At 36.4% G+C, this 24,672-nt stretch overlaps 1 protein-coding gene across 6 annotated transcripts; it reads right to left on the bottom strand.

Annotated features, from left to right (window-relative positions):
- LOC100815561 (formin-like protein 20) lies at positions 1–23,365 on the bottom strand. Of its 6 annotated transcripts, none has more exons than XM_014774739.2 (17): positions 23,084–23,363; positions 21,522–22,225; positions 21,180–21,401; positions 19,378–21,104; positions 19,128–19,257; positions 18,494–18,565; positions 17,448–17,546; positions 16,974–17,015; positions 7,710–7,790; positions 7,583–7,633; positions 7,416–7,497; positions 7,124–7,218; positions 6,977–7,048; positions 5,753–5,869; positions 1,398–1,466; positions 1,283–1,311; positions 1–1,044 (listed from the first exon to the last, which is right to left on the bottom strand). In XM_014774739.2, the coding sequence occupies exons 1-17, from the start codon at positions 23,154–23,156 to the stop codon at positions 996–998; spliced, it is 3,714 nt and encodes a 1,237-aa protein (XP_014630225.2). In that variant the 5' UTR covers positions 23,157–23,363; the 3' UTR covers positions 1–995. The 6 variants fall into 6 exon arrangements, 5 of the variants coding, with proteins under 5 accessions (XP_014630225.2, XP_014630221.2, XP_003522311.2 ...); XM_014774735.2 differs by having other exon boundaries at positions 1,283–1,316; positions 23,084–23,362; XM_003522263.5 differs by having other exon boundaries at positions 1,250–1,316; positions 23,084–23,358.
- Positions 23,366–24,672: the final 1,307 nt, after the last annotated feature.

The following is a 24,672-nucleotide window of genomic DNA, read 5'->3' as shown; positions in this document are numbered from 1 at the left end:
TTTCTACTACCAAAATGTGTGTACCCAGTCCATTCTGGAACAACTGAATGCAACAAGAATTCAAGAAGCTTTTTCGCTAATGTGTATTGCATTTCACAAGATAACTGAAACTAGCATTTCTATCTAAGCCTTCTCCTCACTTGTGTTACAGTTACAGTACAGAGACCTGATTTCTAATTCTTTTCATAACCTGACAGCTATACAACTTGCTCTTTAGGGTGTCCCACTAAAATAACTATTAAATGGAAAAAAACAAACTAATTTCTATTTTACATGAGACAGAATTAAATCCTAAAAGAGGGTTCGAATTTTGTTCAAGGTTTCATGGTACAACATTAGCTTTTTGGTGTCCGACAAATATGCCAATTGAATGATGAAACCAAAGCCAGCTCTACTGCAATAGAAGCATGGTCTATTTCAACATTCTTATTAAATCGAAGGACCAGATCCATTATCATAGCATTCACTGGAGGCAGATGATTCTCTAGTGATCATCATGAGAAGCATCCATGCTGCGTCTAAATTTGGCCTTTCCAGAGTATTCTTCTGTGAATGATCAACAAAAATATGATTCAGCATGCCATCAATAAATCAACTCCTAAGCCTTTTTGTATGTTCAAAGGTCTCCAGGTGGAAAGAATTTTCCATTTCACTTCATTAATTAGATCAACTTGAAAGGCTAGTTATCACACCAAGATCTCACAAAGGGGCTACTTAACTCGATGTTGGAAGCAATCCCCTTACCACAGGTAGATCTCCTCTCATTGGCAAGAGAATGATGTTGGTGCAAAGGAGAAGCCAACCCAGTCTTCAACTATCTTTTCCCTCTTCCTCATGAAGTGAATGCCCTTAGCCTTTTTCTTCAACCTCTTTCTCAGCTTTCTTCTTCTTCATATTTCCCACTCCTCCTTATCAAGTTAATGCCTTTAGCCTTCTCCATTTCAGCCTCTTTCTCCACTTTCTTTTTCTCTAACTCCGCTTGCTTGCAATTCTGTTCATGTGCTTTCAGAAACAACCTTGTAAAATTGAAGAGAGTTGCAGTAACTGCAATCAACAAAAAAGCAACAATAAGAAGTTAGCTTGAGCATTATAAAATAGATAGCAGGACAAGTCACTTTGCCAAACAAAGCATTAACATGCAAGAACGATGAAACTAAAGTCGGTCTTCCTTTCCTTATCTACTCTCCTTTCTCACCCTCTGCTTCTCTGTCCTACCGACAACAAGAATAAGTACTAATGCTAAACCAACCTTGCTCAAAAGGACAACGGGAAGGATCCTCACCAAAATATAGGGCAAGTGCATCTGCATTTCTACCCTGTCCACAAATAAAACACACAATCTTTATGTCCCTTTATACCTATGTATAATCTTCCAAAGAGATGGTTAAGCATATTACCACCACAGAATATAGGTTTGTTACGGATACCACCTCTGACTCTGCAACAGCAATGAATTCCTTCAATGTCTGAAAAAACATTAAAGAGTCAAATGCATTGAAAATATACACTAGATGACAGACTTGTATTAACTACGATTAGCTTCATTCATGCAATAGGATGGAGTATTTGTTCACCTCTAAAATAAATTCAAGGACTCCTTAATTTTGGTTTGACACATAATATTTGTTCAAGGCTAAAGTAACAATTTTTTTTTTGAAAATGTCATTGCATACATTCTGTTAAAGATGTAAAGTAAAATCATTCATGTCTTATGTCTTCACCTAATAATTTAAGCTTTTGGGAAAGTTGGCTCATGACATGGTTTCAAAGATTTGATGAGCAAGTAGTGTAGAATTTGATCCTTACCACTTGATTAGCTTCATGAATGCAATATGACGGAGAGTTCGTTCTCTTCTAAAACAAATTAAAGGACTCCTTAATTTTGGTTTGACAGTGACCCATAATATTTGTTCAAGACAGAAGTAAGAAATGTAATAAAAAAAATATTTAGTGCCATCACATATATTATGTCCAGATTTTTTTTTTTTTTACTCAGCAAAAATAATATTGTATTATATGTTAATCAGTATAAGTTGTATTGTTGAAATTACACATTGGGCCAAATTTAGTAGGACTATGATTCCCTAATACAGAGTATCTAAATTGAATTAGGAAACCATAATTCTGACAGTTTGCTTGGTCCACAGCTACCCAACATACATATAGAGTCCCACCCTAATCACATAAATGCCTCCTTCATATTGTTGGACCAGTGATGAAACGATACGTCAAAGTCCTTATTCAGATTTTTTTGCCAAGTCCAGCAAAGAAAAATTACATCCTCCAGTATCTTACTACCATTAAAATTGTCCCTTCAAAAATAATGTTATTTCGATGCTGCCAAATACTCTAGGTCAAGGAGATCCACCAGCATTTCCAAATCTGAGAACTAGAGCCATTTTGATTCCAAACCACGTGCTGGAGGAAATGCATTCTTGGGATCTGTGGAAGTGGTCCTGAAGTGTTTGTCCACGATACTGATTCCCACCAGAAAGGCAGTATTTTCCTGCAACTAAAGAATATATATGTTGCATCCTCATCTTTATATTTGCAGAATGGACATGTGGGATCATTTATTTCCACATTTCTCCTACGCAGGTTCATTTTTGTTGGTAATCTATCCCCGAGTAGTCTCCACGCGAAGAACGTAGCTTTGCTAGGAGCCTTGACCTTCCATAACTCAGTAAAAACACCATCCTGATTTTCATCAGTTTGGGCTGACATAAGCTTCTTGTACTCGCTCCCTGCTGAATAGACACCCGATGCATCTTCCTTCCAAATCCACTTGTCTTCTCGGTCCGGGTGGATGCTGATATCTTCTAGATCTTGTAAAAACTTTACAGCCATCTCCATCTCATCATCGAAAAGTTGCCTTCTCCATTTAAAGTTCCATTCCCAACCTGTAGCTGTGAAATTGCCCATCATCTTTATGAGATGTTGTTACTGTTTGGAAATAGAGAAAAGTGTGGGGTATTTCAACTTAAATGTTACTCTATCCTCCTTCCATCCATCCTCCCAAAATTTGGTCTTTTCTCCACATGCCACTTTCCATTTTATCCCTTTATCAAAAAGGCTGCCATCTGCACCTGAAGGATCTATGATATTTATATCCTTCCACCATGCTGATGCTCTGTTGCCCCTTGTTGGTTCCTCCAAATGTCTCCAATCACCATATTTTGAGTCCAATATTCTAGCCCATAATTCTCCTTTGTTATAGAAAAAGCTCCATTTCCACTTTCCAAGGAATGCATAGTTAAACTTCCTTAAGTCCCTGATCCCTATTCCACCTTTCTCCTTTGGTAGGCACACCGACTCCCACTTTACCCATGCTATCTTCTTCTCCTCCACACCTCCGCCCCACAGAAATCGTCTCTAATTTGTCCAGAATTTTATTTGGAGCCCTGAAAAAAGATAAAAAATATATAGGAATAGAATTTAGGACAGACTTTATAAGTGTTACCCTTCCCCCAAAAGATAATAGCTTTTGCTTCCATTTTGTCAATTTTCTCTTACATTTCTTGACTATAGGATCCCATGTGTTGGACCGCCTTGGATTTGCCCCAATCCGGAGGCCCAGATATTATGTCCAGATGTGATATAAAACCATTCATATGTCTTCACCTAATAGTTTAAGCTTTTGGGAAAGTCATTTCATGACATGGTTTCAGAGACTTGATGACCGAGTGAAATTTGATCCTTACCACTCATTCTTCTAATAAAAAGTTGAATTTAGCACAAGGTAGGAAGGCTGGTGCATAATACATGCTTCAAGCCCAAATGATTCTTGCACGAGGGGATGGGGGTGGGGGGTTACAGATGTAATATAAAACCATCCATGTGCCTTACCTAACAGCTCAAGCATTTGGGAGAGTAGGTACATGACAAGCTCAATAACTTACAAAAGGCCAATAGCAACACTGCTCCACAAGCATTTTACCATTATAATTTAGGAGTAGATGGTAAGAGTGTATTGACATGGGCTGAAAAAGTTTAGATGGGAAAACTTAGAACCAATGTGAAATTGAAAATAAGCCAAAGCAAGCATTTGGAATGTAAACTCGGAATTAGATAACAAATAATTTTCTTTTGGACAGTACAAAATAATTGATAGAGAGAAATGAGGAGAGTAAAGTCTGATAAGATTTCAGGAATTGCGACTGCCTTTAAGCAACCATGAGCAGAACATAAAAAGAAGCCATAAATGATATGAATGAGCATTTTACTTCAACATAAACCAAAGAATTCTTTGGCACCCATCATAGTTAAAACTTTTGGAAGAACATAACACTTCTTTTACAACAAGGTAAGTTGTTTGAGAAAGAGACAGCAACTGTTCCCTTCTCTTCAGAGGCAAGTTTGGGAACTTTCAGTTTGAGCTTCTTCTAGGATTCTATTGATCAATTATGAATAGTGGGAATCCTAAAAAAACTCCTTTTTTTATCATCACTTTCTGAAAAGTTACGTGGGAGAAAAGGTTTCCCAATTCCAAAGTAAGGACATCCCACATGTTAGATTTCAACTTAAAACCAATTGGCTCTAAGTGAAATTGTCCAACAGATATATAAACTGCACCCTAAGAACTGAGGCAGGCAATGTGAAACTTCCTAACACCACAAACTCAAGGAGGGTTAGGCCTTAGAGTAGTACACATTTGTAATAGACTTTCACTTAAATCACTGATGTATTGCCTTTAATTGCATTGAAACTGGTAGCTAAAGAAAAGTTCTTAACTCCAGTGGTCCAACACAACTCAGCTCCAATTTTTACCTATTTGTATAAAAAATTATGAGCTTTTCAGAATTGTTGCTTAATTTCCAAAAGGGAGTATCGACTTCTTCTCTAGATTTACTTGCCAATTATGGAGTGGTTCTTGGAACTATAATTATCACCATTTACTTAGTCAAGGGAAAAGAGATGCTAATATAAGTGTTCTATTTTATGGAACCATGATTTCACCCCTTTAGGGGAAATAGGTGCTAAAATAAGATTTGTGTTGGCCACTTTACATCCAATTTTATAAATCCAAAGATTGAGACCAAAATTGCACCCAAATAAATACAAGAAACAAAATTTATGAAAAAAATTGATGGATCCTTAATCCACATCTACAAGCTTCATTGTAAACTGGAATTAACTAATGAGGGAAAATGTAGGAAAGCCACCTTACTTGCGGTCTCCCGTAGCCCACCTTAGTTGTTGCCTCTTTGTGGGCTACCTTAATAGAAATATGACATAGATAGAGCTCATAAAGCTTGGGTAGTCCTCACCTTACAAGTCAATTTCGTGTGGTTGAGTTAGGCCCTAAGACCATTTTATAAGATGGTATTAAAGTTTATCCTAGATTCATTGTTAAGCTACATGCATTTGCACTCTCTAGGCTGATAACCCTGAGCATGAGGAAAGTGTTGGAAAGCCACCTTAATTGCGGTTACCCCTAGCCCGCCATAGTTGTGCCCTCTTTGGGGGCTACCTTAATTGCAGCCTCAAGGGTGGTGATTTAGTCTCACCAACTAGAGATATGGCATAAAATATATCTTATAAAGCTTAAGTAGTCTTCATCTTACAAGTTGGTTTTGTGCAGTTGAGTTAGGCCCAAGACCAATTTCTAAGAAAAATAATAATAAAATTACAATGTCAACTACCTTCATGATGAAGGAAACCAGTATTATGAATTGAGTTTAGACACATAACTTTCTTTGCATTGTATTGTATTCTTTACATGATATAATGAAGAATCAAGAATACTAAACACCTTACGAAAAACTTCAGACACGGGGCCATCATTTTTAGATGCAACAAGCTCCTGTTTAACCTTTTCTAATCCCCTGATGATTGCCTGCATTTCTTCTGCTAATGATTTCAATTGTATCTGCAAGATCAGGAATTTACGATCACTATTCATTGCAATCAGATTAACTAATACTGACAGTTAGCTAGTACAAACAACATTTTCTTTTCGTTAAAAGTGAAAATACCCTTTGATTAATAGACATCCAAGGTGTTGATTTTCGACAACCAACCCTGCTTAAACTTTCAGCACCTAGTTCTATTGATCAATAAGTCAATGAAACTTATTGGGAAAAACCTGTCTCACAACTGCTAGAGATAGTGACAAGATAAGGTATATAAGTGGGGGGCAACCCTTACCTTACAAGTCGGTTTTGTAGAATTGAATTAGACCCAAACCTACATTCTAAGATGGTATCAAGAGTTTACGCTAGATTCATTAAAGGTTCACCCACTATATTATTCACACACAAGCCCAAAAGTGTTTTTGGGTGTATTGGAAAAACAAACCCAAGTCTCACATCGGCTAGAGATAGTACCAATATAGAGTATATAAGTGGGAGACAACCCTCACCTTACATGACCCAAACCCATATTCTAAGAGAACTAAAACATGAGTACCCATTTAATAGGGATTTTGGTGAATATTGATTCAACAAGTGTGCTCGTGTGTGAAATTTCTTGATTTTATGATTATGCGAAACTGCAATTTCTTCCATGGTTTCTGAATTTGCACACTTTTTTTATGAACAGGGCTATTTTCTTCACAAAGTTTAAAAGGATTAATTTCCAAAATTGAAATTACAGTGGATATTTATCAAAGGGCCAAAGTTGAAGGATGCAATTTTGGACTTTTACATTTGGCTCAACTGCACTTTCCCAGCCAAATTTAGTAGTCCTATTGCATTTTCCCCATAATTTACAGTATGAAGTAAACCACGTTTGATTTAACATGGCATTTGCAAAGTCCAATGTGATTCTTTGGAAGTAAAATGATAAAAAAAATAACCCGTATGACTATGCCAAAAATGATATAGTTTTGTCTGGCATTGCAACAAGTAATTGAAACAGGAAGGGATGTTCTTTACAAATAAGGGGGGAAAGTGAAATTGGACTAGTAAATCAGGGTAACAAGGTGCAGCAGACCTTTTTTCTTTTGCATATAAAGAACCAAAATATAAATTGTTACCTTAGTGGCTGCTTCCAGGTTTACAAGGTCAAGGTGAAAATCAAGGAGTCCGGGAAACCTGTCAGCTAGGACCTGGAGTTCAAATAGAAAGAATCAGAAAGGTAAACCACCAATAATATCTTCATTTAATGCAACTAAGACTCTTACCTTGCAAAGAAAATGCATTAGTGTCATTTTACTGTTTGAAGCACGAGTTTCGGTTAGTTTTAAAAGACTATCTAACTTGAATCCAACAGCAGATCCTGTACAAAGTGGAAACATTTCACACTCATATTTTATCGGAGATCAGATATTTAAAAAAAATGAAATTTCTTTACTAACATATGAAGGGACAAGTATTATCTAATTTTAAAAATAGACAGAAGTAGCACCATATATATTTCCCATAACCAGAAGTGAATGGTAATAAAGACATTTCTATTACTAAAAAAAGACATACCCCTTGTTGTTCCTTGATTCAATGTATTACCCAAATAAAGAATTTTCTTCATAATCTCCTTCAGTTTGAACGAGTTTCGGACCTATTGGCAAGATAAAAGTGCATAATTGCACATGGTTAAAAAAAATACAAGCAACATATGTTTATTATACTCATAAGCAAAGTACCTCTTCACAGGCAGCGTTCACTGTGTTTAAACTCTTCTTAAACTCTGTAATCTGCAAAGTGGAAATAAGATATGCAAAAAACCAAATCCACAGCAAATTCAGAAAAACATTACTGACAACAGCAAACCTGAGTCCTAAACTGAATCTTGAAAGAGAATACTCTGAATTTTGACTCCACTCTTGGCACTTTCATCAGCTCCAAAAAATACTGAAACATAACCAATGTATATAACAATATGATTACACATACACATTCTTGAATTAACAAAGACCAAAAGAATTTGTTTATAATCCAAGTCTCAACAGTAGTGATTGGCAAGAGTAAGACAAACTTTTTCTTCCACATGCCAACAGGCAACCAATCTATCATTGTCTCATTACATGAACTTTGAAATGGTATATGCTTCCTTTTTTCATGATTTTGATTCACTCTCTGTATGGCCAATTGAATTGGTATACGCTTATTAATACATTCACGTAGTCAGCGAATTGGAACCATTGGATAAAGATCAGATGTCTTATACTTTATCTCCATAAACTAGACTTTAAATAGGCATCTGACATACGAATCATTCGATCTTCATCATACAGTTCCAATTTATGACTACGTGACTGCAGGGAAATTGTGTTGAAGTCTCCCTATTCTTCACTTTTTCTTTGTAATACAGATCCCTGTTGAGATACCACAATGACTAGAGATATGGCCAATATAGTCCTTACGAGCTAGCTTTGTGGAATTGAGTTAGGATCTAAGGCCAAATTCAAAGATGGTATTAGAGGAAAGAATAAGATCTTTATTTGTAGGAGGGAAGAGAAAAAAAAAAGTTGAGAAAGAAAAGAAAGCAAAAACCTCTTCTCATGTTGGATACCAATGCTTTGATACCATATTGGGATGGAAGGAATTACAAAATCTAAATAAGTCCTGAAGTTTGGGGATTCTGGCCAAGCGGTCTAAGGAAATGAGAACTGGAGTTTTATTTCAGCATCGGAGTTTTATTTCAGCTATTGATTCTATCAAAATCCCTACATCAGTACAAGAAGCCTTAAAGGATGAGAACTGGGTTCAAGCCATGAATAAAGAAATGGGTGCATTGGAAAGGAATGAGACTTAGGAGATTGTAGAGAGACCGAAAGACAAAAAGGTAGTGGGTTATAGATGGATATATACAGTTAAATATCAGGCTGATGGCTCATTGGACCGGTATAAGGCAAGGTTGGTTGCAAAGGGATACACCCAAACCTATGGAATCGATTATGAGGAGACATTAGCTCCAGTGGAAAAAATGAATACAATTAGGATCATCATCTCCTTAGCAACGCACTTTGGTTGGGAGATGCATCAATTTGATGTTAAAAATGCCTTCTTACATGGAAGCTTGGAAGAAGAAGTGTACATGGAGATTCCACCTGGAAATGGTGCCACTAATGGAGGAAATAAAGTTTGCAAACTAAAGAAGCCCTATATGGTCTCAAGCAGTCTCCTCGTGTTTGGTTTGGTAGGTTCACTCAAGCTATGGAATCTTTGGGGTACAAGCAAAGCCAAGTTGACCATACTCTCTTTATAAAACACTCCCAAGATGGTAAACTTACTTTGCTCTTGGTCTATGTCGATGATATAATTATTGCAGGCGATGATGAGCTTGAAAAACAAACCTTGAGGGAGAGGTTAGCTACCCAATTTGAGATGAAGGATCTCGAGAAGCTAAAGTACTTCCTCGGGATAGAGGTTGCACACTCTAGGCAGGGTATCTTCATTTCTCAGAGAAAATATATACTTGATCTCCTCAAAGAAGTTGACAAGTTGGGTTGTAAAACCACTGGAGCGCCCATAGAGCAAAATCACAAGATTGAAAATGATAAAGAAAGCCCAAAGGTAGAGAAGACATAGTACCAGAGACTTGTGGGAAAACTTATCTACTTATCCCACACCAGGCCTGATATAGCCTATGCAGTTAGTGTGGTTATTCAATTCATGCATCACCCAAGAGAAAGACATTTGCAGGCAATAAATAAAATCATTCAGTACTTTAAGTATTCTCTAGGAAAGGGGTTGTTGATTAAAAAGGAGAAATATTTATCATGAAAGTATATACTGATGCTGACTATGCAGGATCAATTGTTGATGGGAGATCTACCACAGGATACTGCATGTTCTTGGGTGGAAATTTAGTAACGTGGAGGAGTAAGAAGCAAAATGTGGTTGCAAGATCAAGTGCAAAAGCAGAGCTATGGCTCAAGGTGTTTGTGAGTTGTTATGGATGAATATCATACTTGATGACCTCAAAATAAAATATGAAGTTCCTATGGGACTGGTTTGTGATAATAAGTTTGCCATCAGCATTGCACACAATCCAGTTCAACATGATCGAACAAAGCACATAGAGATTAATCGACATTTTATTAAGGAAAAATTAGACAGTGGTCTTATAGCCACCGAATACATCCCTTACCAAGGACTTCCCACGGAGCAACTTCAAGACCTTACTTGCAAGTTGGGAATGATAGATATACATTCACAAGCTTGAGGGGGAGTGTTATGATACATTCCATAATTAGCACAGATTTTATTATGTAATTAGTACAAATTTGATTTTTTTTATTTTTACAGATTTTGTTCCATTTCATTTCTTTCCTTAATTAGGTCACTGATAGCTTATAAATAAGTCTTGTATTCGCTCTTTGAAAGATAGAATTACAATAATATTCAAATTATTATCTTTTAAGTGGAATTGATAGGCAAATTATTTGACATTATTTGTGTAGATTTGTTGGCCCTTTAAACCAGCATATCTTGCATGATTGTATAGATGTAACTGTGTAATTATATCCTTAATTAGTTAGCACAGCTATAGGTTACCATATATAGTTTTTAGCAAACTTCAAGGCTACAAATCAGATTGTATCATATTATTTAAATGAGAATTCTCCAGAGGAGAGGACACAATTTTCATCCGAATTTTTCTAAGTTTAACATGGTATCAGTCTAGGTTTTGATCCCAAACTAGATTTTTTTCTTCGTTGCACTCCCAGTCTCCAAGTTCCCAGTTCTAGCCTTTTGCGCGGTACTGTTCACAAGAGCATCATGTCTACTAAAAAATATGATGTCCTCTTTGTTCATCTTAATGGAAAGAATTACTCCACCTGGGCATTCCAGTTCCAGATCTTTATCAAAGGCAAGGAGCTTTGGGGTCATGTTGACGGAACTAATTCTACTCCTGACAAAACTATGCACAAGGAGGCACATGCCAAATGAGAGGTCAAAGATGCACAAGCCATGACTTGGATCATAGGCTTTGTTGAGTCTAATATCGTCCTCAATCTCAGACCCTTCACCACGGCAGCAAAGATGTGGGACTACCTGAGGAAAATTTATAACCAAAACAACACTGCTCGCAGGTTCCAACTTGAACATGAAATTGTCATTTTTCAACAAGATAGACTCTCAATTTCTAATCTTTATTCTCATTTCATGAATCTTTGGGCTGAATATACTGACATTGTCTATAAAGATTTGTCAACTGTAGGACAAATTGCAATCCAAAACGTTCATGACACCACAAAACGAGATCAATTTCTTATGAAATTGAGATTTGATTTTGAGGGCATTCGAACCAACCTAATGAATAAAGCTATTGCTTCCTCCTTGGATGAATGCATAAATGAACTACTTCGTGAAGAACAACGTCTCCACACTCAGACAAACATGGAATAGCAGAAATTTGCCCCCCTTCCTGCATGTATGCAGTACAAGGCAAACCCTCGAGGACGAGACATGAATACTGTCCAATGTTTCTGCTACAAAGGCCATGGACATTTTGCTTCCCATTGTCCTAAAAAGTTCTGCAATTACTGCAAAAAAGAAGGTCACATCATAAAAGAATGTCAAATCAGACCACCATGGAGAAATGCAATATCCTTCACTGCAACTGTTGGCTCTTCTACTACTCCTGTTTCTGGGGATCAAAATCCGCCAGCTTCTGTGCCAACTTTAACCCCTGAAATGATTCAACAAATGATCGTTTCAGCATTTTCTGTTTTGGGTCTTTTAGGTAAAGCTTCTTTACCCAGCTCTCCTTGGTATTTTGACTCTGGCGCATCCAATCATATGACCAATAATGTTGCTGCCCATAGCAATGTTACAAATTACTTTGGTAATTTGCAAATACACACGGCAGATGGAAACAATTTACCTATCACAGCAATTGGAGATATTTCTTCATCTGTTACCAATGTTTATGTTTTCCCTGATCTCACCAATAACCTTATTTCAGTTGGTCAATTAGTTGATAATATTGTAGAGTTGAATTCTCAAAATCTAGTTGTCTTATGCAGGATCAACACTCACGGAAGATGATCGCAAAGGGGCCTAAAGTTGGATGTCTTTTTCCTCTTTATTCATCATTGTCACCATGTTCTTTTCTACCTTTTATTTCTTGTAATTCTACAACTGTTAATTTCAAATATGGTATAAGCGTCTTGGTCACCCAAATTCCAATGTACTTCATGAACTAATGAAATCCAGAGTTCTTGGCAATAAAGATTCCTCATCTTTTAGTGTTGCTCAATTTGATTGCAATTCTTGTAAACTTGATAAAAGTAAAATTCTACCATTTCCAATTCATCAATCAAATATAAATCAATCTTTTGACATAATTCACAGTGATTTATGGGGAATCACACCTGTAATATCTCATGCACATTACATATATTTTACCACTTTTATTGACGACTATAGTCGTTTTACATGAGTCTACTTTTTGCGTTCTAAAGGTGAAACATTCTCTGCATTCAAATTCTTTCATGCCTATGTTCAAACTCAATTTTCATCAAAAATTAAAACTCTGCGTTCTGACAATAGGGGGAATATACATCTCATTTGTTTCAAGAGTTCTTGCAGGAAAATAGTATATTATCTCAAAGGTCATGCCCTTCCACACCCCAACAAAACGGGATAGCTGAAAGAAAAAATTGTCATCTTTCTGATGTTGTCCGTACCTTAATGTTGGACTCCTTCATGCCCTCCTATTTCTGGTGTGAAACTCTTTCAACTGTTGTCCACCTTATTAATCGGCTGTCTTCTCAAGTGTTAAACAATGATTCCCCTTTCTTAAGGTTATTTGGTAAGTCGTCCAATTATTCCACTCTCTGCACCTTTGGTTGTGTCTGTTATGTTCATCTTCAGCCACCAAAACGCACCAAACTCACAGCTCAATCTGTTAAATGTGCTTTTTTGGGTTACTCAGCCCATCAAAAAGGTTTTATATGCTATGATCCTCATTTATATAGGATTCGGGTTTCTAGAAATGTCATCTTTCAAGAAGATACATATTTTTTTGCTACTAACCAGGACACTCACTCTTCTACATCCAAATTTGTTTTGCCATTGTTTCCTAATAGTTTTGCAGAAGAACAAGCTCGTCCTCCTTTCATGGCTTACCAAAGACATCCGATTGTTCCACCAATTCAGCCTTCAATCCCTCCAAGGCCCCTTCCCGATCATTCTCTTGTTGTTGATCCAGCACTTCAACTAGAACCAACCCCTTTACGTCGCAATACTCGCATTCGTAAATCACCAGAAAAGTATGGTTTTTTTAACCTTTATCTTTGATAGCAACTTTAGCATTTGTTCCTATTCCTTCTTCATATAAACAGGCAATGAAGCATAAATGTTGGCAGGATGCTATAGAAACTGAACTTCTTGCACTAAAGGAATATCAGACATGGGACATTGTTCCATTTCCTCCATCGGTTAAACCTCTTGGCAGTAAATTTGTATTCACTATAAAGTTGCGTTCAGATGGATCAATAGATCAATACAAGGCTCGATTGGTTGTTCTTGGAAATAAGCAACAATTTGGCCTAGAATATGAAGAGACCTTTGCACCGGTGGCTAAGATGACTATTGTGAGAAATATTATTGTCATTGCTGCATCTGAATCTTGGCAAACTCACCAGGTAGATGTCAAAACTGTCTTCCTTCATGGTGACCTCAACGAAGAAGTTTACATCAAACTTCCTACTAGTATGCCCTCACCATTATCCAATACTATTTGCAAGCCAAAACATTATTTGTATGGATTAAAACAGGCACCAAGAGTGCGGTTTGAAAAGTTTAGCACAATACTACTTGGCTTTTCCTTCATCCAAAGTAGCTATGATCCATCTCTCTTTCTACAAAGGACCTCAAAAGGAATTGTGATCCTCCTTGTTTATGTGGATGACATTATCGTCACTGGCTCAGATCAAGATATCACTACAATCAAACAATTGTTGCATAGAACTTTTCACATGAAAGATCTTTGACAACTCACTTATTTCTGGGGATTAGAAGTACAATTCCAACAAAAAGACATCTTTGTCACTCAGCACAAATATACTCAGGATCTAATTCAGCTAGCTGGTCTCACCACTGCAACTACAGTTGACACTCCCATGGAAGTTAATGTCAAGTTAAGACGGGATGAAGGTGAACTCCTACAAGACCCAACTTTATATAAAAAGTTGGTTGGAAGTCTCATCTACCTAACCATCACAAGACCTAATATCTCTTTTGTTGTCCACACAGTCAGCAAATTTATGCAAAATCTTAGACATTTGCATCTTACAGTAGTACAACAAATCATTAAATATTTGTTGATCACTCCTAGTCGTGGTCTCTTCTTTCCTACAGGTGCAACAATACAACTTCAAGCATACAGTGATGCTGATTGGGCTGGATGTCCCGACACAAGGAAGTCTACTACTGATTGGTGTATGTTTTTAGGAGATGCCCCTATCTCCTGGAAATGCAAGAAACAAGAATCGGTCTCTAAATCCTTTACTGAAGCAGAATATCGGTCCATGTTTGCCGCATGCTCTGAGATTATTTGGTTACGGGGCCTTCTTTCAGAACTTGGTTATTTACAAGCAACACCAACTCCGTTGTATGCTAATAATACAAGTGCCATACAGATTGCAGCAAATCTTGTATACCATGAAAGAACAAAGCACATAGAGGTCGATTGTCATTCAATCAGGGAAGCCTATGACCACAGAATTATCACTCTGCCTCATGTCTCAACATCTGTTCAACTAGCCGACGTCATCGCCAAATCTTTGACACATTAACGACATAATTTCCTAGTCAGCAAATTGATGCTTGCAAATTCACCAACATCAATTTGAGGGGGGATGTCAATAGAATTGATAGGCAGATTATTTGGCTATAGATTTGTTGGCCCTTTAAACCAGCATATCTTGCATGATTGTATAGCTGTAACTATGTAATTATATCCTTAACTAGTTAACCTAGTTGTAGGTTATCATATATAGTATTTTGTAGCAAATTTCAAGGCTAGAAATCAATTGTATCATATTATTTAAATGAGAATTCTCCAGAGGAGAGGACATAGTTTTCATTCCAATTTCTCTGAGTTTAACACTTACAAATCTTATAAATCTATAAATTCCTTTCAAATCGTTTAAATCCTTATGATATAAATCTATTAAAATTCAAATTATCATAAAAGTCTTGTAAGAAAATCTAATAAGTCATAATATTCCTACATAATCTTTAAAATCCACAAGACTTTTTTGTACTAAAATAGTATTTTAAAATCCTAATCAATACACCCCCCCTAAAATCCAAACTATAGAATCTTAATCATAAAAGTCTTTTAAAAGAAACTGATAAATCATAACTTTCCTACATAATCTTTTAAAATGCACACGACTTTTTATGTTAAAATAGTCTTTTAAAATCCTAATCCAATACACCCCTTTAATAATATTAATAATATGATCAACCTATCTAAGGATAGTAAAATAAAATAGAGAAATAAGAAACATTAAGATAATATCTCAACATATCTTAACACTCCCCTTGAAGTTGGAGCATATATATATATATCAGTGCATCAAGCTTGTTACATTTGTATTAGAGCTGGATGGTATCAGAGCTTGATCTATCCAGCTTGTTACATAATTTGTTGGATGGTATTAGAGCTACATAAACATCCAGTTATTGGATCACCCGTATTTATCTACACTCTAGATGTCTATTCCTAAGCGTGAGGGGTGGTGTTGTTTGGCCACCAACAATTTTTCCACGTTCCAAATGTCCAATCCTGGAAGTGAAGGGGTATATTGTGTTCCCACATTGACTAGAGATATGACCAATGTGGTCCTTATAAGGCTTGGACAGTCCTCACCTTACAAGTCGGTTTTGTAGGGTTGAGTGATGCCTTAAGTATGAATTCTAAGAATCCCCTTCATTCTCTTACTCTACTTTTTCTATTCTACATTCCTATCTCACCATCCCACTTCTAGGTTTTCTTATTCACTTTTGGGGCCCTAGCATTATGATCTGACTTGCCGAATCAACAATTCAGAGAATGTGAAAGTGATTGAAGTGTTGGAAAACTGTCCAATTCCACAAAAAAAAGAAAATGGCTAGCATTTATCATCCCCAGCTTAATTCATTGGATGTCAAACTCTTTGGAGGTCAAGAAAAGTGTGCAAGGTATGGAGGGGGAGGAAGGAGGAGACAAGTTGATACAAATCTTCCAAAAATGGAAGAAATGGCATCCCTTCATGCAAGAAGAATGTGGATTTGCCCAGTTTCGTGGTACATGACCTTTTGGGGTGGATAGCTAGAGATGAAAAATTCTGAGGTGCAAGATGCAATCCACAAAGAAGGAACAATATACTGTCATTAGTATGGATGGAATAGTAGTGCAATGGTTCAGATTCTTGAGAAGGAATACCCTAACTTTGACACGGGAAGACCTGACAGAGGTTTTGATTCAAATATTTGAAGGAAGATGCTTGGGGTAAAGTATTATGAAAGACTCACCACCTTGAGAAACCAGCAACAGTAGAGAAATGTGTCCACAATTTGAGGTATTGGTGGCACAGACTAAAGAAAAAGATAAAGTAAAAGGTTTGCACCCGTGACCAAAAGAATGTCACGAGAACCTAACAGTAGGAAGTGTTCTGCAATTATTTAGTTTCGATTTGCATTCCATCAATTGTTTCCTTAAAATAAACCTGCATCTCTTATTATGGTAGTTTGGCTACCTAATCTTCATTATTTTCACCTTACTTCTTAATAATAAGGTAAGCAATGACTTCCAAACAAATCACAAACAGCACCATATATATTTCATCTTTGTTACGTTTAATTCTCCTCTCAAATCAAATCAGAGTATCAGTAGTTTATCCTATCGTTACCACACTCTAGGAAAACTGTACTTACAAGACAGCCCAATCATCCTTCATGTAAACTTGAAGACACCAAGACATGAATCAGCTATGGATATGCCAAAAAAGAAATCCCATACAAGTTCTCTGCTCGCATTTTTCTTTTCTGAAATACTATATAATATTATGGTTAAAAAAATCATTCACAAACCTTTTCACACCTCCCCAAATTCTCCTTATCACCGGTGTATCCCTATATAAACCATAACCAAGATGAATCAAAATTAGAAAAGCAAGAAACTTACAATATAAGGTAGAAATTCATAGTAACAGACTAACAACAAATGCTAGAAATGAGAACCCTTAATTGTCAAAATAAGATGTAAGAATCATGTATAAATTTTATAGGAGTATACTTACTCAGTGTAACTCTTTCTTTTCTTTTAGTCATGTGAGTCTAACTACAGTTGGTAGTTAGACTGATATTAGTTAGACAGTTAGACAGTTAGGACAGCTGTTTGACAGATGTCACTAACCAACTCAAGTTAGTTGACAATTACATAACTGTAACTGTTATATAAACTATATTGTTCTCAGTTTCTGTTTAGGTTAAATACAATATTCTTTCACGGCAATTTAGTTCTCAGTTTTACTTTCAGATTCACTTAAATTTGTTAAGCTTCACCTTTAAAAGCTCTATCTCCTCTTTGGTAGGACAAAATTTACTGAGATTTTCCAACTGATCGACATCTAACACCGAATCATCCATAGCCAGTACTGCAGCCTGAGAATATGAATTTCAACATGTTAGACAATAAATTGAAGAAGTTACAGGGGGGAGATTTAGTTTGATAAAGTTTGCACATATATGATAAGACAAGAATCTGTTACCAAGAACATCTACTATCAAAAGCTTTTAGTCTTAACTAATAACTACATACATCCAAAAAAAGAAAAAATTAATCATCTTAATGCAAATGCCACTATAACAACAACAAAAGCACTTTCCCATTAGGTGAGGTCACCTCAATGGATCAAACAACTTCATTATTTCTTTCTTAAACCAAGTTCTCAAAGAAGGCATTTATACCTAAATCTTTTTTAACGAATTCTCTTAGAGTTTTTCTGTCTTTACCTTTATTTATTGGGTTATCCTCCATCTGATCACTCTTCTTACTGGGGCTTTTATTACGTAGGATTCTATCATTTTTTGCCTTATTAATAAATGCTTCTTCTACTTTATCTCTGGTAAACTCAGTCATCATCTTCTCTTTTCTTGTCTGTCCTCTCCTCTCATTCACTGAAAGATTCTCATCTCTGGAACACTTGGCTTAAACTTTCTTTTGCCACTTTATTGCCTCGCATTCTGTACCATAAAGCATTTCCAGTCTTATGGATAAATATAGTAACGTTTTCCTTTAAGGTTGAGTGGCATCTTTTGCTCACCAATAACACTAGAAGCATTTATTGATTTCATCCACAAATCTTGAAACCTATCTCTCTTCATTCTGTCACTTTGTACGATAGATCCAAGATTCCATATCCAATTTTCACCTTCAAGCCAAAGCTAGCACACGTCTTGCTGAACTTGCATTCAAAAAGTTAAAATTTATGCTTCATGAAAAAAGAATACTGTTGTTCACTATAATATGCTTTAATGTAAAATCCTAGCTCGCATGATTATACATTAAAAATTGCTCACATGAAAGAAATTTCAAAGTATCAACTTACCATCATATCAGGAAGTGGCATCTTAACCTTCGTGAGCATAATTTCAGTATTATTGGCCCTCCTAAGGTCAATCTACAATTAATCATTCGAATAACCTATTTATTAGATACTAGGAAAATACAAAATGAACATCAACTCGATGATTTTGAATAAATGCTTTAACAGCCAAAAAAATGTACACTGCACTTTTGCAGTATTTGAATTTTAATTCCAGAAAATGGAAGACAATAATAATAACATTAAAGAAAATTTTCCAAGATAGTCATCCATGCTCAATACTTTATGTTCAATATTTTTCTTGACATAACAAAACTATAGGAAAGAGTGCATTTGATTCCTTCACAGTTAAAGAGAGATTACCTAATCACTCAAGTCAGACCACAATGAAAATTACTTCTTTTATGAACAAATTACTAAGCATACTTTTTTTTTCTTCTAAGCATACAAACAATGGTACTAAATTCCAATTTTAAAACAATGAATCCTTTAACACCAGCAACCTTTGTTGTGAAGTACAATTACAAATCATAATGATTGCACTTCCAAAAGGAAAGACTACCAATAAAACCCGTCAAATCATCTCCCACACAATTTTCAAAAATCAAATACTAAGAATATTCATTTAGAAGATTACCAAGTGGATTTTGTCAGTTTTGGATCCAACAGATTTGCGTCGCCCTCCAGATTTACCATCTGAATCAGCAGGTTTTGGAACATTTGCAGAAAAAAGCTTCTCTATCTCTGAAACGTCAAACTCTTGTGTTCTAAGATAAAATGTAAAACCATTCATTACAACATGAAGGATTGAAAGCATCCAGTGAAGTGTATACTTGTAGAGAATTGAAATGAATCAATAAAATCTTGCAATAGGCAAGTCAAATTACATTAGAGGGTCTCCACGTCTTTGTAATTCATCCCATAAACTTCCTTGCAATGCCCTTGTTACCTTACTCCAATGCAGAGGCTTTAAGGAGGACCGCCGAGCTGCCATGGCACCAGCTCCCGTAGGACGTGTAAGTCCACGCCCTCTCCCTCTTGGATCAGTTCCAGGTGGTGATGGAGAAGGAGCCCCACCTAGAGATCCAAAAGGAGCAGGAGCAGCAGGAGCCCGATATCCAGTAGGAGGTGGGCCTCGACCACTTGGAGGTGGTGGAGGAGGTGTGCCTCCATGCATTGAAGGTGGTGGTGGTCCACAAGTTGGTGGAGGCAGGGGAGGTGGGGCTCTAGACAATGAAGGAGGTGGCACTCCACTTGATGGAGGAAGAGGTGGTGGTGGAGGAGCAGTACTTAAAGGAGGAGGAGGAGGTGGTGGTGGAGCAGTACTTAAAGGAGGAGGAGGCAGTGGTGTAGATTTACTTAAAGGAGGAGAAGGTGGATGTGGCAGTGGGGGTGCTGGAGGTGGAGTTTTAAATGATGTTGGAGATATTGAAGGAGGAGGCACTGGAGCTCTAATTGTAGACGACATAGGAGGAGGAGGAGGAGGAGGAAGTGGTGGTGGTGGTTGTGATGGTGGAGGACAGGAAACAGAAACTGCATCAAGTAATTCAGAAACTTTTGATGTAGTTGCACCACTTGCAATGGAAGGAGCCAGGGAAGGAGGAGCTAAAGCACCACTATTTTGTCCAACTATGGCAATGGATGGATAAAAAGATTTCCATTGGGTAGGAGTTATGAAGCTCCCTCTATTTTTCCCAAAAAATGGAGGTGGAGGAGGAGGTGGAGGATGAAGTTGTAACATTTGATTGTAGCTCTGTTGTGGTGTTTGAGTCTCTGACTGAAGAGACGTCTCTTTGACTGACAGTAATGATGGTGGTGAAGAGTTTGAGTCTACTTCAGCTATGCTGCCTGAAGATTTTGAGTTATCCCCTGTACAACTTTTCAGGTCATTTGCCATGTCCATAGAAACAATTACTGCAGCGACATGAGAACCAGAAGTAGATTTTCCTTTGGCATCAGTGATTTTATCTTTTGCAGAGGTAACATTTGACGGAGTAGCCGCTGAATTAATATTCCTTGATGGTGGATATGAGACATGCATTGAATCTTGATAAGAACCCTTATTAGAAGGAATCCACCTAGTTGCATCGGGTTTTGCGTGTTTTGCCAGAAAACCAAGTGGTTCTTGGTGTTTAGTCTTTTGCTTTGCTACAACTGTATCTCCCACTGGCTTTGAGTTTGAAGGAAGTTGTTTCTTTTCAATGTTAACTGACAACTCATCATGCACATCCACACTGACTTCCTTTGTCATAAAAGTGACTCCATAATCCACACCAATATCTTTCACAGCATGAGTATCTGAAACCACCCTCTTGTCAAGCTGGTACTTCACATAATCAAGCTGTTGGTGAATTCCATCATCTAACACAGAATCCTGAAAAGTATGAGGATCTGAATACTCTTTCCAGAGCTCTTTATGACTTCCATCATTAATAACCATTGGAGAATCGTAATCCCCCTTACCTTCCTGTGCATCAATTACATTGCTGAAGATCTCTTCTGCTTCATAGAATTCCTCAGCCTCAGGTGAAGCACATTCTGTGTCATTTGCATCTCCACTCACATTGAATGTGGTTAGATTAGGTATAACAGCATCAGCATCCAAAAAAAGCACCTGATACAGATATGATTATGTGTTCAACTCCTATTGCTTCAGATAATAACTGTGACATGAAAAACAATAACTTACCTCTAATTTGAAGTCCTTGGGGAACTGATCCTTTGCATCCCACAGAATATCAATTTCATCATGCCTCAGCATCAGTATATTTGACTGTACAAACGCAGTATGAAACATGACTCTAAACATCATCTCCTCACGAACAAAATCTTCACCTAAATGTATGCACTCAAGAACCACATCTCCTTGAACATGACAATGGATGTCAATTTTCACGAGCATACATTCTGCCTGTGGTTAAAACTTCTTAAGAGTGTATTTTGCTAATTAATTCACAATTCATTATGAATAGCACAGATATTCTATCTAATCAATTCACAATTCTTTATGAATAGCACAACGTTAAATCACCTGCTGGTAGTGGCGAACATGATTTGGGGTCATTGAAGTTGAGAAAAGAAGCTTAGAACTTCTGTTGGAAGGTTTTGAAGGGTCTGGACCGTAGACACGCACAACCGGCCTGCAACCTTTTCCACTATCAAATAATGGAAGGACTCTAAGAATGAGGCAATCCAAATATAAGGGTGTATCTGGTGGAGGCCACACGGAACCCAAATGCCTCCTGGAAATGTACTGAAGATATCTCAAATGAGAAGGTTGTGAATTCAAAGGAGATAAAAGGTGGACAAGTTCTCTAGGTGCTTGCTTGTACACCATTTCAAGAGTCTTGTGTTCCCCATTGTATTGTTTCCTGTACAATAGAAGACCAGCTAGCATAAATGCGAGCACAGGCCATCCGCCTCTTTCACAGTGCATCAAAAGCACGTTTTGTTGCCCCTCCAAAGACAGCCAACTCTCGCTTGACCGAAGGAAGTGGTGAATCATCTCCAAAGGCAAAAGTGGACAACCCTCATATTGCCGAGGGTACTCCATAACTGTCATCTCATACTGAGACATAATGTCTGAAATTCGACTGCGCCTATCTCCTTCTCTGAAATTGAGCACCATGAAAGAAGCATCCGGATAGTGATCCTGTAGCTGAGCCACTATCCCCCCAATATAAGCCTTGTACTCCTCTTCCTCCAACACATTCTTGGAGAAGCAACAATCAAAAACTGCACAAACACAATCAAATATTACAGAAATGCAAGACTGCACAACTTCATTAAGACACTAAAAGCACAAAGTAAACCAATACAATTCATAAAACAGAAGCTTAGAAGAATAAGACCAAACCTATATATACACTACACTAAACAGAGGAGACACTTTCCACCTGCCAAGTACCATATTTACTACGATGTAGTTAACGGAAACAATAGTTGTTACAAGGCATAACTACAACTACAATTCCCTTAAGGACAGGCAAGGTTTTAAAAAACCATCTGGGAACGCGATTTCAGCCACAACATCAACCACAATTTCCCACAATAACAAGGAACACAACAAAACCATGATCGCAACCACAATTCAAAACCTTGAGGAAAAGCACAACAGTCTAACTCAAAACACATCTTCCACACAAAACCAACCTTCCTGGGGTTTCCAATTCCAATCAACAATCCTCAATTGATGAATCACTACCATCACTACTATTTTACTCCAGTTATTTCAAATTCAACCCTCCCATTCCACATTTTGTTACACTCTAGATAGAATAACCCCTCAAACACCCCTACCCTAAAAAACACAAACCAACAAGGAATAGACCAAACCAATGCAACAGAGTACCCCCAACAAAAGAAAGAAATCAAGTCCACATTGTCACTGCATGACAATAAAACCACTTAAATAAATTTCAGTAAACTCAGGTCAAAACTCAACCACCGGTCACGAAAGTGATGCTTAAATTCCCAACAAGAGCTCAAATTTCGAAGATAATAAAGAACAAAAAAAAATTATAAATATAAATGTATATTTAAAAGAAAAGGGTGTAAATGTGTAAGAAAGTAAGGAAAAGGAAAGTGGGAGACCATAGAGTCTGTCGGAGATCTCGAGGAGGTGATCCGGTGGTTTCCGGTAAAAGAATCTTCGGAAGAGAGCCATGAGAATGAGATGTACTGATGAAAGTGTTGGGTTGGGGCAGGGCCATGCGCCTTCACTTCCCTTTGCCTTTTCTTTCTTTAGGAATTTTTTATACTAAACAAACTCAGTCTATTATCAACGTCAAATCACTTCTTTTCTTTGAGTCTTTCTCACGATAACCATCTTCGTTCGTCCATTTCCCTCGTGTCCATGCATAACGTTTACAATTATGCTACTGCATAATACTACGTTCGTATTTCGTTGCAACTTGTGTTTTTTTTTCGTTTTGTGACTACTTGTACTTACATTTACTCTTGTACAAATATTTCATGCAAAGAAAAAAGTACAAGAAACTTTTATTTAGGAATAAATAAAAATTATTTGAGACAAGGTAAATGTAAATCCTTTGTCGAGGAAAGCTTTTTTCATGCCAAATTATTTAATTTTGTATTATAATTTTTAGTACTTAGCCTTGAACTGAAAAAATTATAATCAACTCTTTCTTAAAAAGTCTCATAGTTTTTGTTAAAACAAAGCATATATAGCTATTCTTTGAATAAAGGAATCATATTTAATTTAGATAAAATTATTATGATATGTAATAAATTTTCTCTCTCACTATTTAATATTATTTCATATAAAAAAACCAAAAACTCAAAACTATTCATTAAGTTAAAATAACTCATAATAGTTCATCTATACTCTTGATTAAAAAAAGTTATTAATTTTTCTTGCATCGAGTATCTTAATTTTTTTCATTTCTTGTAAGTATTAATTCTTTTAAATTTTAAAATTTTGACACATCATAGGAATGGCAATGATAGATGTAATGGGCAGTTGCTAAATTATCTCTAATGTGTAGGATAATTATTCATTTAATTAGTGGGGGGTGGGGGGTGGGGGGTTGGTTACTTGAGTAGGGGTATAAGTACAACTATACTTTGTGTAAAAACAAGTACAAATGTACAAGTAATCACATACGCACGCACTTACACCTAAGGCAAACAAAACCTACAAACTTAGAAGTTTTAAAAATTTATTGCAAAAGTTTATTGTAAGTTTTGTAGTATCTTATAATTATATCTGTAATCCATCATATATAAAATATCTTAGAATAATATTTTAATTGATTTAGAGGTGTATTTTAATTATTATTTTATTCATTCTTTTTTCGTAATTAATGAAAATGTGACTAACATATATCAAACATTTAGGTATCCAACATCCAATGATATGTAAGTATTAAAAGTATATTTTTTTCAAAATATAAATATAGAGATAGATATCACAGTATCCCATTGAGGGGTCAGTTGATTGAGAGAGTATATGAGTCTTGTAAAGTCTTTATCTTTTGTTATTTGTCTTTGATTTTTATGAATCAACAAAAAAATTATAATATTCTACTTAAACTCTACCCATTATATCATCCCTAATCGTATCTTGTTAATAAACATAAAATTGATATATTTTAATTCAAATAAATATTTTTTTATAATTTCCTTCTCAATTTCAAAATCTTATCACTTTTCTCATCATT

Source organism: Glycine max, chromosome 4 (genome assembly GCF_000004515.6).
Source record: "Glycine max cultivar Williams 82 chromosome 4, Glycine_max_v4.0, whole genome shotgun sequence".
NCBI lineage: Eukaryota > Viridiplantae > Streptophyta > Magnoliopsida > Fabales > Fabaceae > Glycine > Glycine max.
Note: the sequence above shows the minus strand (reverse complement) of the source record. Positions and strands in the feature narration are given on the sequence as shown.